At 44.1% G+C, this 16769-nt stretch overlaps 2 protein-coding genes across 9 annotated transcripts in view; one reads left to right on the forward strand and one right to left on the reverse strand.

Annotated features, from left to right (window-relative positions):
• The window catches only part of FBXO36 (F-box protein 36), a 41171-nt gene extending 36887 nt beyond the window's left edge, over nucleotides 1-4284 (reverse strand). The window contains exon 1 of the mRNA XM_075269048.1: nucleotides 4189-4284. Within this exon, the coding sequence (XP_075125149.1) occupies nucleotides 4189-4284 (96 nt within the window). The remainder of the gene's footprint in view (nucleotides 1-4188) is intronic.
• An 85-nt stretch (nucleotides 4285-4369) lies between these two features.
• The window catches only part of TRIP12 (thyroid hormone receptor interactor 12), a 78761-nt gene continuing 66361 nt past the window's right edge, over nucleotides 4370-16769 (forward strand). For all 8 annotated transcript variants that reach the window (XM_075269032.1, XM_075269034.1, XM_075269033.1 and 5 more), the window contains exon 1: nucleotides 4370-4932. The gene's annotated coding sequence lies outside the window, so the exon portion shown is untranslated. The remainder of the gene's footprint in view (nucleotides 4933-16769) is intronic.

Genomic DNA, 16769 nt, shown 5'->3' on the forward strand with positions numbered 1-16769 from the left:
CACACACCTAATGCCTGTGTCGTCTTGGTCCAGTTAAGGGTGCATGCACACTGAGTAACGCCGGGCGTGTATGAGAGCCGTACACGCCGGCATTACAGCAGACTGCCGAACACTTCCCATTCACTTCAATGGGAGCGCTCGTAACAGCGGCGTTTACGAGCGCTCCCATTGAAGTGAATGGGAAGTGTTCGGCAGCCCTGCTGTAACGCCGGCGTGTACGGCTCTCATACACGCCCGGCGTTACGTAGTGTGCATGCACCCTAAGTCCACAAAATGGGCCTGTTCACGTATCAGCGAATAGCGGCCATTATAATACCTAGAAATGTCTTTAGGTCTAGTCACATAGCTTTATCCATGTCTCTTTAGATGACAAAGATAAATTTCAGTTTGTTTCATGGCCGTGAAAAACAGTCCGCCAAAAAACCTAAAATGTGAATAGAACCTATTCACTGCCATTGTTGCTAAGACAGCTGCATGAGGGACGTTTTTTTCTGTTGTGTGAATATGGCCTCACTGCTGCCTTGCCGTCCTAAGTTTCAATCCGACGATGGACAACATCTGTATGGAGTTAGTATGTCCTCCTCGTGTTTGTGTAGGTTTCCTCCAGGTACTTCGGTTTCCCCCACACTTGAAAGACCTACTGATAGGTAAATTGGCTTCCAGTAAAACAAATGACCCTTTGGGTGTTGGGGATGAGTGCCTGTATGGCAGCCACTAAGGCTAGACTCACATTTGCGTTTGGGACTCCACCGCAGATTTTGCTTAAAATCAGTGAAGAGAAAAGTCCGGCAAGGAGGACTTTTCTTTCTGCTGGTTTCAGTATAAATGTGCAGAAACCCGGCAGACCACATTATAGTCTATGGGGTTGGTAGATTTCCGTGGGTAACCGCTTTATAAGTGGACATAGTCTCCATCTTTCTGGTCCCCATGTGGAGCCGTGCAACAGAGACCCAAATACTAGTGTGAACCTAGTGTCACTCCCCTATTGCACAATGCAATGCTCTCTGTGCTTTGCCATGGTGTATTATTTTGTTTTGCTACATTATTTATCATGCAGACATCCAATAGATTTTTCTGCAGACACGTACAGTATCTACAGAAAAGGCCTCATTGTCACAACCCTATTACAGCTCTGTACAAGATCTAAGCCTCCATTTTTAGACCTTCTGAAGCTTCCCAGTCTCCAGCCTGTGCCTGTATCTTGGCCTGCAATGATGACATCACAACATGGACATGTGACTGCTGTGGCCAATCACTAGCTGTTCTAGTGATCTCAGTTGCGGTGACAGGTCACGTGTCCATGTTCTGATGTCATCAGTGGAGAGTAGGATACACAGACTTGTGGTGGACTGTAAAACGGAGTGGGAGAGGCGGGGATCGTGAGATATGACTTTTTCTTATTTTATGGCATGTGCATCCCCTTTCAGCTATGTAGCGTCCCCTTCCCATCTTTTTAAAGTATGTAAAAAATGTTTTTAACAATAATTGTCATATTATGTTTTGTCATGTATATGGGACTAAAACAATTGCAGCAATATGTTTTTTTTGGGGCGGAATTGGTTTAGGGCGCATTCATACAAAGGCCCAGATTTACTATTCTGGCTACACACTGATGTAAATGTGGCACATCTAGTTTGGATTAAATTTTTTCGACTTTATTCCCAGGGGAAGGGCGTGTGGCTTAAATACACCAAACATGAGGCAATGATGTAAACCAAAATCTGATGTTTACACTGTGTAAGGCAATGCACACAACCGTGTACATGTGGCTAGGCCGTAATGGAACGGTACATTGATGAAATCCTTGTGCTATACGAGTCAGAGTCATGTGTATGGGGCCATATTAATGAATGGATCAAGGTGCTAGCCATGAAAAACACGGCTAGTATATGGTCAGTGCACACTGTGGGTCATGTGCATGAGGCCTCAAAGTCAGTTCCAAAATCTGCCTCCCATTAATTTCAACGGATTTTGTGGCAGAATATGGTCAAGCAGAAAAATTCAGCTTCAAATTCCTGAAGCTGAACTTAGCAGTTTGCACAAATTCTTCCATGTGAACATACCCTAATTATTAGTAAATATGGTCAGCAGTTGTGAAGGTGCGTTGCTGAAAAAAACCTGCAGCAGAAATCAATCTGCAGATTTAATATCTTCAGCATGGTAATTTATGCTGCAGATTCTCATCACAGATTTTACTCTTTGCCAGAAAATGGGGAAATCTTCATGAAATTCAAAATAAAAGAACGCTCTTTCTGTTGCAGAAAATCTGCAGCGTTTGAGTCCCCTGTCCCTACCTGAGGCCACATGTTGTGGAAAAGCCACGCTTGTTTTGTTGCAGATTTTGGCCCCAATGCCAGGAATGGATTTAGGTGAAGGGAGAAGTATAAGACTCCGTTCACACGGTGCAAGAGGGGGTGGATTTTGGCACTGAGTCCACGTCATAATCCGCCCCTTCACAATAGCGGTCTATGTAGACCGCTAGCTTACTGTTTTCCATGAGCAGCATGTTAACGGCAGGCATATTTTGGTCCTATTCTGATGCGGCTTCCCGCGTCAAAATCAGGACCAAAATACGCCCCCCTTGCCCCGTGTGGACTAGGCCTAAGGCCTCATGCATACCACCGTGTGTATTGTTAGTGTGCTGACAGGAGCATATTCATTACTTTTCTGGCATAAGAACTAAGGTTACATGCACACAAGCAGGTCGATTTTATAGCGTATTGCACTCGAATGACATGCGAGTGTCTGCCCCCATGTGAGTTTCTGTTTTTTGTGGCTATTCTGATGCCACGGATAAGATCTGCTCAACACTCATCGAACAGGACGGAGCATCAGACCCCCGACATTGGAAAGGCCTCGGCCTGCACACAGTCCTGTACATGAGGCCTAAGTGGAGGCCACACATTGCGGAAAAGGTTTTGGTGCAAATTTTGCTGCATTATTTTGAGTCAAAGTCAGGAGTGGATTTAGGAAAAAGTGCTTTTTCTGTTCCTTTGGAAGTCACCCCTGGTTCTGTGACACATTTTATCGTAGCCGGCGGGCATGCGCAGTCAGCTTTTCCCTAGGCCTAGAAGTCTGAAGCCTGCGCCGGAAGAAGATGCATGAAGAGGACGTTCCTGAAGAAGATGGAGGCGGCGCTGGAGAGAGTTCTCTTGCAGCATTGGGGACGCCCCCAGTGCTGCAAGAGAACTCATTTGCATACCAACAAAAAAAACGGGATTTCAAGCGAACGGCGGGGCGGAGAAGACATCTAAAGGTAGGAGAATTATTCTGACGTGTTAATGAGAAAAAAAATGAGTTTGAATGATAGGATCCCTTTAACATTGTAGCCTTGCAGTCCTAGGTTCAAATCTAACCAAGGACACCATTTGGAAGGAGGTTGTAGGTTCTCCTCCTGTTTGTGTGGGTTTCCTCCTGGTACTCTGGTTTCCTCCCACATAACAAAGACATACTGATCGGGAATATAGAGTGTGAGCCACTTAGGGAGGAGCGACTGACAATGTCAGTAAAGTGCTGTGAACTACCCCTATACAGTGCTGTGTTTCGGACATACAACTATTAGGAAATGAGACTTTATGGATTTGTAATAACTGGGCACTAAGGGTCTCCACGTGTAATGTTTCATTTCACTACTTTCCCGATCATGCAGCGTTGTGGCCCTTGCCGAAAAAGTTCTTTTTTTTATGATGCTGAAATGACCCTAAAACGCGACAAAGACATATAGGACAATCTGGCACCGCCATGGCGGTTTGGTGGCAGGTTAATATGATAAGAGCTGTTTGACGCTAGGTCACATGACCACTGGAGGCGAATTGAGGGGCTCATTTCTAGGTCAGGTCTCTGCTTAGTCCTGTGGTCACATGTAACACAGCGGTTTATTATTATTTCCAGTATGGCCATACATAAGATAAATACTATGAAGGCCTTTGGTAATACTGGGCCCTTCAGATATGATCTTCACATGCACCGATCGCTTGTGCTCCAGCTCTGCAGCACATGGGTCACACAGAGCGGTTCTCAGCAGCATTCCGTGTGTGCACTTAGTTGCAGCAGCAGCAGCACTTATCTGATCGCACATAGTCCCTCCTCTGCCCCCGCCTCCATGATGTCTCTATACACGCACACACTATTCCCGGCTGCGGCCCGTGCTCCGCTCCCTCACAGTTATCACACCACTACCGCACTGACCTCGCCGCGGCTGACAACCAGCTGATAGAAATCTTTGCTCGGGGCAGGCGCCTGCCCGTTACCCTCAAAGAGAATCTCCGGCAACAGAGCCGCCATCTTGAGACGCTGAAGCGGTTACCAGGGCAACGAGGGCGGATTACTCCTGCCTATCCACAGGGATCCCTGCGCCCGGAGGCGGAGAACATCTGGCCGGATCCCTCCGCCTCGCATACATCCCCGAACAATAAGCACTGGACACATAACACTTCGTCTTGGGAACTCACAGAGCGACACATCGTGTGTAGTAACCGCCCGCTCGGCAGGGTGACCCTGGCGGAAATAAACCGATTTCACGCAGCGGAGGGGTTCAGTGAGGCAACCAACTCTGCCCGAAATCTTTTTTTTTTTCGACGGAAATAAAGACGATCTATAAAAGAAATCAAAAATTCCCCTCAGCGAGCGGACGGCAGGGTACTGAGGCCAAGAGCCAGAGAGTGAGAAAGCCATTGTCACTGTAATACTCCGCACCGGGCACGGTACTCCTCTCCGGGAGCTGCGTTTCCCCCCTTTTGTAAAGTAGTTCGCGGAGGGATCCCGGCTAGGCCCCATGTCATGGGTATTATGAAGTAGTGCAGCGCTGTGGCGGAAGGATCCAGAGCTGTAAAGTAGTGCGCGGAGGGATCTGGGCCTCGCGTCCTCAGCTGATCGGTGAGAAGGAGCCGGAGAGCAGCGGAGACATCTGGGGGGAGTGCGGCGGAGACAGAGGTACCCGAGCTGGGCCTGAGAGGGCTCCCCATAGTCACTAGCATTGTCTATCTGCTGTGGCTCCTCAGCCTGTAGTGTGAGTGCGAGGCAGGGACGCCAGTGTGCTCTGTACGACCATCCATAAGCCGTGTAGGCATTGTACACAGTGCTATACAATAGCACAGCGCTGCCATACATGAGGACATGGCTCCATCTCCACTGGGGCCCTGTGCTCTCAGGAGGTCATAGCTGGGCCCAGTGTGTGTAGGCCTGTGTGCTGTATGTATACTATAGGCAGTATCTTCAGTGTATATGCCTGGCCAGCACTGCTGGGATTATTACAGCAATCCTATTATACGTCTTATAGCAGGGTATACACCACTATTTACCCCTATGGAGAGTCCTGGCTGTGTGTGTTAGTATGGCTCCCCTTTATTATATGGCTTTGTTTATGTCTTGTATGTAACCCAATGTACATCACCCTGTATAGTAACCCCTTGTGTGCTGTTTGTCCTTTGTGTTCTATAGGTGGTATGGATGCTGAGGATCCCCTCATGTGGACAGTTACCCCATATCCTGGCCTTGTACCCCTAGGGTCAAATATGTAATGATGTCACATCTAGGTAGCATTGATGACATCATAGTAATAATGTATCCCCCTCCCTCCCATATCCTGGCCCTGTACATGATTATGTACATATGTATATAGCAGCCTTTGTCACATACAGCTTCCTGTTATTGTTCTTCCAGGATTTGGCCTAGTGACGTTCTAGGTGCTCTACCTGATCAGATCCCACTTCTCAATCTGGTCACGGCGCTGCTGTAATACAGGCCAGTGTTATGGGGGAAGAGGCACACGGGTCAGTGCAATGGGGCTGGGGACTGATATGGTGCCAGAGTGGAAATGGTTATTATTCTGTGTAATAGCAGATAAAGCTAGGAGAAGGAGGAGGCAGCAGCGAGGCTGCAGTCCATAACACGCTGACAGCTTAGGATATATACAAGGGGACAAAGCTCTGCATCTTCCCGTGTTTTCCTTGGGAGGAATGCTGCACTCACACAGCAGCAAATAAGGGCAAGCGATGGAGTTACTCAAGGGTCAGGGTCATCGTGCTCTAGAGCTTAAAGGACAAGTCTATGGATTCACTATGACTACCGTAATGCTCCTAGAGGACTATTGCATCAGTAGCTGAGGGAGCCCCGGCCTTCCTGGCCCTCTGCAGAAGACATTTAGGGTCACATGCATCAGACGTGGGCTTCTACACATTATTTGCACCTAGTTTACATCCCAATTCACATATGAGCCTTGATAGCATCCGATATTAATATTCTATTCTGACACACAGTAAAGATATCACAATAACATACACGTTTGTCTATATATTCAGGTACTGTGACTCTTAAGTGCCTGTTCACACATCTTATTTTAAAATATATGGACAATAGAATTTTAGTGCATTTTTATCCCACACATATCTTATTGTTTGTTTCCTATTGATTTGGTGCATAATGTGCACAGACGTGGTACATCATTGTATTCGCTAGAGTGAGAGCAAAATGTGACTTACAACATGTACTTCCCTTTCAAATCAATGGGATGTTTTTTTGATGTATGGTAGGAGTATTTTATGCCGTGAAATCTATTGATCTATACACACACACACGCCCATATATATATATATATATATATATCTATATATATATATATATCATGTTTGTCTTAAGCAGCACAGCTTATATACAAAAATGGTTGCAGGCTATATAAGACCTAAGCCCTCTGCAGCAAAAAAATAAAAGTATTTAAAAAAAAAATAATTATAATTACAAGATTTAAAATGCAAAAAAATTCTCTTATTGATTTGCAATCCTACAGTGCTGCTTCTTTATTGCATTTTTTGTTAGTAGAAAGTCAAATTTCATTTTTATTTTATCTAGTTGTAACATTTTTAATGGTTTTTTTTTGTTTTTGTTTTTTTTATTCCACTTTAAGCCCTATATATTGAGGCCTGTGGGAAAACACTACATCTAAGGCACAAACTGTACTAAAAATGGGAAGGGGGGGAAATTTTTTTTTTTATTTTTCCTTCCCCAAGAAACACTTTGAGGTATTTCTTTTTTTTTTTTTTTTTTTTTTTAACTATTTTTTTTTTATTGAGATTTTTCAAATAAACAGTAAGTAAACAATCAAAATCAAGACTTTGAGGTATTTCTAACGCTGTCATGACGGTTAACTAGTTCAGAATTTGCCATTGGCTTTATTAGTTTATTGGAGCGGCCATTTTAGTTACATAGGTGATGAATATAATGAAGATTTGTAGTAGTCACATACACCAGAGAGGTGAAGGGAATATTCATCAGCCAATCAGAGCTCATGTCTCATGATTAGGCAGTATAAGCTGCGATCTGATTGGTGCCTATGTAGAGCACGACTTATTTCCCCCCTTCATACATGAGGCCTTTGCCTGCAGGGAAGCCTTTGGTATGAGGTAAATTTTTTTGCTGTATTTCCTGAACATAAATTCTTTGTTTCTTCACAATGTTACGTTTTTTTTGTTTTGTTTTTTTTCTACATGAAATGGGAGTGTCAGGTGAGTCCTCTTAGTGCCCTGAGGTAAGTTGTGATATTTTACTTCAGGTGGTCCTTGTACCTGGTCTTGGCTTTTGTGTCCCAGATTGGACTGTGTTCACACAGGGCATTTTTAGGTCTAATGTGAGACACGGTTTCTTTATTTATTTTTTTTAACCTGCAGGCACAAACAGACCCTTTAAATGGGGCTATGTGAGCAATATTTGCAGTGTTACCTTCCCCAAATTTGCGTCTCGCGCATTGCAGGTTCACTTGCTCCTTCACTGGCTTGCTGCAGTATTTTTTTTTCGCCACAGCCTTATTCACACACTGCAGCTGATTTGCAGTTAAAAACTGCATCAAAATTGCTTGAAAAAGCACATACAGTTTTTCTACAGTTTCCTGAGGTTTTGGTGCGGATTTTAGAGGTGAAATACATTTTATTTTATGTTTTGCTTACAAAAGCCTCTGCAATACCTCATGCATTTTATTAGATGCGTTTGAGTGGTTATAATATAATTAATAACAATTTTATTGATCTATCGCCAGCATATTCCACAGCACTTTACAAATCAGAGGGCACGTGAATAGAAAATATTAGATGTTACAATGTGACAAAATACTGAACACTTCAAACTATAGGAGTGAGAACCCTGCTTACAATCTATGGGGAGACCAGAGCGGTAAGAGGGCTAGTACAATGGTCTGTAAGGGGGCGTTCACCCCTGCGCCCGTATCCGCCTGCCGGGTCACCGTCCTATTCCCCAGAGAAACTGCATAGTCGGACATGCAGGTCTTTGCGTCCAGCAAAAAAACCCCCTTTCCCCGCGAAGAGGCTTTATACGGACACTGCAGGTTTGCTTTTAAAACCCATTCAAATTAATAGGTTTTAAAACTGACACCCCCTTAGCTGTATCAGCCCATCACCAGCTGGTGTCTGTGAATACACAGAGTACAGGGTAACTTCAGGATGGAGGGGTCAGGTTCTGTGGGAAAGGATAGCTTAGTGTGAATAGGTATAGGATCAGGTCCTGTGATAAGCCTGCCTAAATGGTTGTATGTTTATGGCGTGCTTGAAGCCGCCATAGTTATCCCAGGTAAACCATTCCAGAGCAATGGTACAGCTCAAGAAAAGTCTTGGAGATGGAATTAGGATGTTCGGACAACACATGATACAAGTCTAAAGTCAGTGGTGAGGACAGAGGAGACTAACCGTCTGTTAGACTGTGACAAGAGAGAAATGTAGGTGGTGCAGCGCTATGGGCGAGTGTAATAAATTTATATTGTATTCTGTGGTGCATGGGGAAACCAGTGCAGAGACTGTCAGGTTGACAGAAAATGAGTTTGGCTTTTAGCTGGACGTCAACTACAACTTCTCAACACTCGTGTAATACAATTTTTTTTTTTTTGCATTAAAGATGCAAGTCCTAACTTTACCTAAGGTTATGACGTCACGGGGGCTCTGTGATGCTGTGGGTCAGATCTGCGACTTTAATATGGGCGCAGAAATATATATTTAGCTTCAGGTCACACGTGGGTCATTTTTGCATTAGTAGTTTCTAAGCCTCTGGATCTACGATCTGTTATACTACAGCCTCCACTAACTGAGATGTCCATTGTCTTGATAGGAGAAATACAGAGCGAGTTTTCTTGTGAAATACATTGCAGGGATAACGCCGATTTATACCATTTGATATACATGGCACTCGGCTTGCGACATGCTCAATACTCAATGCACCATGTGGAGCTAAAACATTTACCAAAGTGGGATTCCCAATGGCTGTATTTTCGGTTTTATATTACTAGTTAAAGGGGCTCTATCAGTGGGAAAAGTCATTTTTAGCTAAGCACATCTTTGCATTGCTTTTACAAAGGCTATTTCACACCTACCTTTTGTATGTAAATTGTCCCAGTAGTTTTTGAATAAGTCCGTTTTCATATGCTAATGAGCTTCTCAGTGCACCGGAAGTGTCTGTGAGCACCGTCTGCTATTCTCTGTGTATGAGAGCAGAGAAGCTGCTGCTGCTGACTCCTCTCCCTTCTCCCATACACATAGAGAATAGCAGACGGTGCACAAAGACACTTCTGCAGTACACGGTGGAGGCTAATTAGCATATGTATAGAAACTGTCTCATTCAAAAACTGCTGAGGCGATCTAACAACAAATCTGGGAATGTGATTTTAAATACAACATGAACTGCTACATGTTAAGCTAAAATTCCCAACTGTGTATAACTAGTGATATCTCAGATTATTTTATAGCTAGTGCTGCAATCTTGGTGACGTATGAAAGCTGAGAATCTCTGATAAAAGAACCATTTTTCTAGGTAGTATAAATCTGGAGAAAGAGACATTTTCTGTCCCCTTAGCTTCCTGTAATGGAAAGACGAAACAGGATTTTGGCATTCCTCCGCTGTTTAGGCTCAAATGAATGAGCCATATCAGAGGGATTTTCTCGTGCCACGGACTCTGCAGTTGAATCAGTGGCAAGATTGAGCAGGACACACAGATATATATAATACTAGCTGGTACCCGCGACTTCGTCTGCGGTGATTGTAGAAGTGGGTATATACAGGCGCGGGTAAGGTTTTCGTACTGTGTATAAGGTATGGGATATAAAATGTAACTGTGTATCTTGTTGTTGCTGTAATTCTGAGAGCACATGAGACTTTTGTGTTGAATGTAATTTGTATTTCAGCCGCTATACGGTGTTGGTATAAACTGTACATAGTGTCTTTGGGACAGAGGTATTTCAGGTTAATATACTTCGATATACGACATTGTATGATTTGTTATTTTCCGCCAGTACATGTAAGTTTTGGGCACAGGATACTCTTGAGTAAGCAACATAAAGTCGGTCCCTGTGCATGACAGTTTAGTAACTCCATGCGCCTCTTATTAATAGCAATTAACCCCATCACGTCCCTCACATTAACCCCAGTGTAAGAGTTACTGATAGAGATGAGCGAGTACTGTTGGGATCAGCCGATCCGAACAGCACACTCGCATAGAAATGAATGGACGTAGCCGGCACGCGGGGGGTTAAGCGCGCTGGCTACTTCCAAGCGGAAGTACCAGGTGCATCTATTCATTTCTATGGAGCGTGCTGTTCGGATCGGCTGATCCCCACAGTACTCGCTCATCTCTAGTTACTGATATGTGAGAGACTTGGAGGTAATAATTAAGTATCTTCATTACTGAGGTCTTTTATTAGTACCTCCATATGTCTGACATATTAGTAACCTTTATATGGGGCACACAGGGGTTAATATGAGGGACATGATGGGGTTTATTCCTATTAATGTGAGGTACATGGAGTTACTAACACTAAACTAATAACCCCATGCCTGACATTAATGACAATAGGAAGTAAAGGAAGGGAGCTGTGTGTTTCTTACTTTCAGTTTGCTAGCAGCTTCAGCAGGAGCTATCACTATAGCAGGCAGAGACTTGAGCGATTAAGCTCCACCCCCTGGGTTTCCTGCACCCCTCTCAAAGGGGAGTGTCCTTATGCCTCAGCTCTAGCAGAGACTTTATTTAACTCTTGCAGGTCCTGTACTGCTGGCATGCCAGTGAAATATGGCAGGAGTGCCACTCTTGGCATGTGTGCCAGGGGTTGCTGACCTCTGCTGTAGGGGGTAATATGAATTTTGTGGCTTGCTATGGTCCAAAGTGTGTGAGATTGCAGAGATAGTGATGTGAGTTTGGGGTTTGTGGGGGTCCTGGGAAAAACGTATGTGCGCTATTGTGATGAAAAGTAGCCTATTGCGCAATCGAGTGTAGGGACTATGTTTGTGGAAAATTTCAGCCAAATCGGTGGAGCGGTTTTTGCGTGATTGACCGCCAAACATCCGAACATCCAAAGGGTCCTGGGAAAAACGTATGTGCGCTATTGTGACGAAAAGTAGCCTATTGCGCAATCGAGTGTAGGGACTATGTTTATGGAAAATTTCAGCCAAATCGTGGTCCAAAGTGTGTGAGATTGCAGAGATAGTGATGTGAGTTTGGGGTTTGTGGGGGTCTTGGGAAAAACGTATGTGCGCTATTGTGACGAAAAGTAGCCTATTGCGCAATGGGGTGTATTAACTATGTTTGTGGAAAATTTCAGCCAAATCGGTCAAGCGGGTTTTGCGTGATTGACTAACAAACATCCGAACACACAAACCCACAAACATCCAAACTCACAAACTTTCACATCTATAATATTAATAGGATATTCGTTTATTTATTTATTTTGCTTTGATCTCTGTCTCCCCTTAAAAACTATGGGAGACTCAGTGGCTGCTGATTAAAAGGCAGAATCCTTTTCAGAATCACTGTAGGAATCTGTTGTGTGAAGGCCCTAAGGTCTTACATGACCATATTAAATGTACAGTCCGCAAGTTGCTGATCAGCAACACTAGTTGCTGATCGGCAGCATAGACTCCACTGATGTCCGTGTCCTGCCGCACTCACCTATAGAGTTCTATGGGCGAGTCCATGCAGTGCCGCAATTCATGGCCATTACGGACATGTCCTATAAAGTGCGGACCATGATTGCGGCCCGGCCTCACAACAGATAAAATATCCGGTGGTGTAAGAGGCTGGATTGAATATAATGTGTCCACAATTGAAAACCCTCAATTGCGGACTTACATGTTCATATAGCGGAATATGGTGCTGATTTTCAGTCCTAATCTAAACTCTGCTTTGGCATCTTGCCATAAAATGCTGAGGGACAGAACACGAACAGTAATGGAGGCCGTTGTCTGACTCCAATTTCTCTTGAATTTTTGGCCATGTGTGTGGCCCCTAATAGTTGGGCTGCCTATTTATAAAGGTAAGCCATTGATAGCCATCTCTGCTTGTGATAAGTATATCTCATTACAAGCAGTTTTCATTCCCATAGAGTAAATATGAAGGCCATAACACAATATTGTATGTTCTATTCCTGTATGTGAAAGTCTCTGGAGAGGTTTTCCCTATTGCTTGTACTCATGTCATGTGATTTATTCCATATCAGTACCAGGAATGCCCAGATGAAACTCTGTAAATTGCTTTACCTGTATTTGCCTCATTGAGAGTTGGTATTCCCCTAATATAACAGGTGCAGGCCGCTGCCAGGTTGAGTCTTTTAGGTTATTAATGTGGTTGTGGTAGTATGACCATCTGACTTCTATTTTTTCTATTTCACTTGGGAATGGAGATGAGATTCCTTGTGCCAGGTAAATGATGGTGTGTGAGCTCTCCCTTGTGTGTCTTGGGTTACTTTCTCACTGTAGCATCTGTCACCCACAGACTCCCAAGTTTGAGGAAATAAAAAGTATACTCTGTTAGACTTTTTTTTTTTTTCCTCTGTTGGGTGAATGGGGGCTTTCCTTCTTACTGATCTTATACATATGTAGCTGAAAAAAAAAATAATCTGCTGTTGAAATTGTCCTGCAGTGTAGACTTTAAATCTGCAGCTTGTCAATTTATTTTATGGATTCACGCATAGGGTGAAATCTTTGGCATTTCTACAAGATTGTCACAACTGAATCTGCAGAAACGCCAAGGTTGAAGCGACCGCTGCTCAATTTTTTTGTGACTCAAAGTAAAGTCCCTGGATAACCCGTTTATCTTGCTTCCTCCAGCGGTGTTTGGTTACAAGATGGTAATCTTTTCCAAACTCACGATGTAGCCCTAGCCTAAAGGGGTATTCCCACCTTGGCCTTTTGACATATCCACAGGGCCTGCATCTGTCTCCAGTGAGCCCTGTCCAGCTTGCTCAGCTATTTCGGTACCTTCAATAGATGTAAATGGAGAGATTAAGATCCATAGGTGGGTTGTTCTAAATTTGTAAGGTGGGAATGCCCTTCCCAAACCTCTGTTGGGAGCTCATAATCACACCCCCTTTCCTACTCGACACTCCCACCCAACAGTATATAGCCCAAGTAGTGTATAAGACACCAAAATTAACTGCACTGATTACTCAGGAACATAGGGAGCTAGAGAAACAAGTCCAACTTCAGCAATTAATCCGCCAATTAACAGATGCTGAGAACTGAAGGTGATGAAAGGTCCTCTTTAAGGAGTGATGATCATCAGTTTCTTTAATTCCTTGCAATTTGTATGTAATATATGGTTACACACACACACACACACACACACACACACACAGGTTGTGGCCTGACTCTCTCTCTATGCACACTCAGCTAAATGTGTGTGTGGATTTCTTTGCATTTAAATAAAAACAAAACACAAAAATACAACCATCACTTTGTGCCCCAGGAGATCAGCCATGTTGCTCCTTCTCACTATGTTTTTTTTTTTTTTCCTCCAGCACAGTGTATGGACCTTGAAGAAAAAAAAAAATGCTGGCGGGTTTTCCACAAAGTTTTTGCAAATTCCATGTGGATTTTCCGCCTCCTATTGACTGCGTTGATTTTTGCAGGCAGAATCCGCCTGAAGGAAGCTTTTTGCACAGGCGTTTTTCCACATAGATTCTGACATGCATTAAGCGCCAAAATCCTCTGACATGGATTCCGCTAGTGGGAAAAAAAGCTAGCAGAACCCATTGAAATCAATGGGAGGCTTTTTTTTGTCCATGTGGAATATTACACACCAAATTCCTCACCGTTTTCCTCCATGTGAGTGGATCCTTAGACTAAGGCCCAATGTAGCACTAAAAGAGAAAAAAAGAAAAAACTGTAGAATAACCCTTTGCGGTTTTTTTCCTCAGTGTTTTCCTGCATTGTCATCTGTGTTTTTTGGGGGGTTTTGTGGTGGAAATGCTTGGAAATCACATCCATGCAATGCAGAAAAATACCCGCAGCCGAAATGCTGCGATTTCCAAAACGGTCACGCTATTGGAAATCGCAGCGTGTCGATTATATCTGTAGGGAAACCGCCAGCATTTCCCTATAGATAAAATTGAAGCAGAAAGTCTGCAGAGAGGACTGTGAAAACACTGCAGGAAAAAAGTGATGTTTCGATGCGGCCCGCTACATGGGGCCTTAGCTTTATACTGCCTTTTTTTCCTCTCAATATCTTGATGTCACGCAATGAAATCCCATTCACTTTGCTTGTACTTATTTATCCTGAAACAGTTTATGAGAAATTATTCATCATTCATTTCTTGGTTGTCTTTCTTTAACTCCTCCCCTTTGCAGCCTTTTTCCTATTGCGGCAATACCAAATTCTATATAGCTTTTTTTTTTTTTTTCTTTCTTTTTTTTTTTTTTCTATTACATTTTAACAGGGGGGGGGGGGGGACAGTGTTCTGCTCCATCTTGCCAAGGGTTTTGTGAGACTCCCTGCTGATTAGACCCTTATTGGAATGTTCCACCGATTACGGTGGAAAATGAAGAGGAATATGCCCTTAGACTCACTATTTCCCCGCGAAGCTCCCCGGTGTCGTGGTAACACTTGGCCACCCCTGAATCTCTTTCTTGGAGACAGCAATCATCCCCCAAAATTGCATTGGGAAAATGGTGCCTCTTTCAGATATAACCAAGGCATCAGAAGGGTTAATGTCTTTGATCAGTGCGGGCACTGATCATGGACGTTGCCGCCAGGTTTCCACTGTATAATATGGCAGCCACCAGATATTTAAAGACCTGACAACCTTTGAAATAGTACAGTGGATGTTGGGAAGGGGTTAATGGGATTCTGTCACCCCCATCAGCATAGAAACCTCACAGATGGGATAGGGTCACCTAAATCAAGCCGCATTTTCCCCTTGTAAATTATTGATATTTTCTCAGTATAAACTTAAAGGGGTATTCCCACGTTGCATACTCACCACTCTTCGCTGCTGTAAATTCTTCTTTCTTCCGGCTTTGTTGCGTCATTGGTGGGCGGGGTTATATATGCAAAGCCAGCGGCGAGAAGTCGTCGCTTCTATGCCGCTAGCCCTGTGTGTGCGCTGCCGATGCAGCTAGGCATCGGACATACAGCCTTCACAATGCAATACAGACCCGGCATCCGCTGTAATAGAGAGGCGGATGCCGGGGAGTGTAGACGCCGGCACAGGTGCCTGCAACATCGCTACGCTTCTGCCCTGCATGAAGCCGGCAGGAGCAATGCTGCTATTCCGCTTCTCCTCTGCTGAAGCAGTGTATTTAGGAAAAGTCTTACATTCACATTATCAAGCAGTATAGATAGGATCCTTGTGATGGGAAAACCCCTTTAAAGGGATTCTACCATTAAACTACCTTTTTTTTCTAATGAACACGTCGGAATAGCCTTAAGAAAGGCTATTCGTCTCCTACCTTTAGACGTGGTCTCCGCCGTTCCGTAGAAATACCGGTTTTAACCGGTATGCAAATTTGCTCTCCGCAGCAATGAGGGCGGGCCCCAGCGCTGAAACACCGATGAGCGTGTCCCCATTGCTGCCCAGAGCTCTTTCCTGCGCCGCCTCCTTCTTCTGCAGCCGCCGGCCTTTTTTGGGTAGCCGCTCTTGCAGTTCAATACAGGAGCCGGCCGGCGGCCATTTTGGGGTAGCTGTTCTTGCAGTTCAATACAGGAGCTGGCCGGTGGCCATTTTGGGGTAGCCGCTCTTGCAGTTCAATCCCGGAGCTGGCCGGTGGCCATTTTGGGGTGTCCTCTCTATGCTTCTGTATAGAACTACAAGAGCAAGAGAAGCCAGAAGAGGCGGAGTTGCTGCAGAAGAAGGAGGCGCCGCAGGAAAGAGCTCTGGGCAGCAATGGGGACGCGCTCATCAGTGTTTCAGCGCTGGGGCCCACCCTCATTGCTGCGGAGAGCTCATTTGCACACCGGTTAAAACCGGTTTTTCTACGGAACGGCGCGGCGGAGACCACGTCTAAAGGTAGGAGACGAATAGCCTTTCTTAAGGCTATTCCGACGTGGTCATTAGAAAAAAAAGTTGTTTAATGGTAGAATCCCTTTAAGGATAAGGCCCCATGTAGCTGGCTGCAGTAAAAAAAAAAAGCACTGTGGGAAAAACCGCGGTGACAACGCATTGCGTTTTTTTCCAGCAGTGTTTTTCACAGTCCGCAAAGGCTTCCTGTGCAGATTTTTTGCTTCTGTTAAACCTATAGGTAAACCTCTGGTGTTTCTGTAGGTATAATTGACATGCTGCAATGTGCTGCAAAAAATCAAGGCCTCTCACACAAAAACTTGTATAGATTATAGTGTGTGTGTGTGTATATATATATATATATATATATATATATATATATATATATATATATAGTATTGCTATTAGTGTTCTGACCTACAGAACTAAGTTAACATGCTTGAAAATTGTCTGAAGATAATTAAAAATAATTTGTTTTTGTTTTTTTTTTTTCTTTTGAAGAGTCCTAAAAGC

This window comes from Leptodactylus fuscus, chromosome 3, assembly GCF_031893055.1.
Source record: "Leptodactylus fuscus isolate aLepFus1 chromosome 3, aLepFus1.hap2, whole genome shotgun sequence".
Lineage (NCBI taxonomy): Eukaryota > Metazoa > Chordata > Amphibia > Anura > Leptodactylidae > Leptodactylus > Leptodactylus fuscus.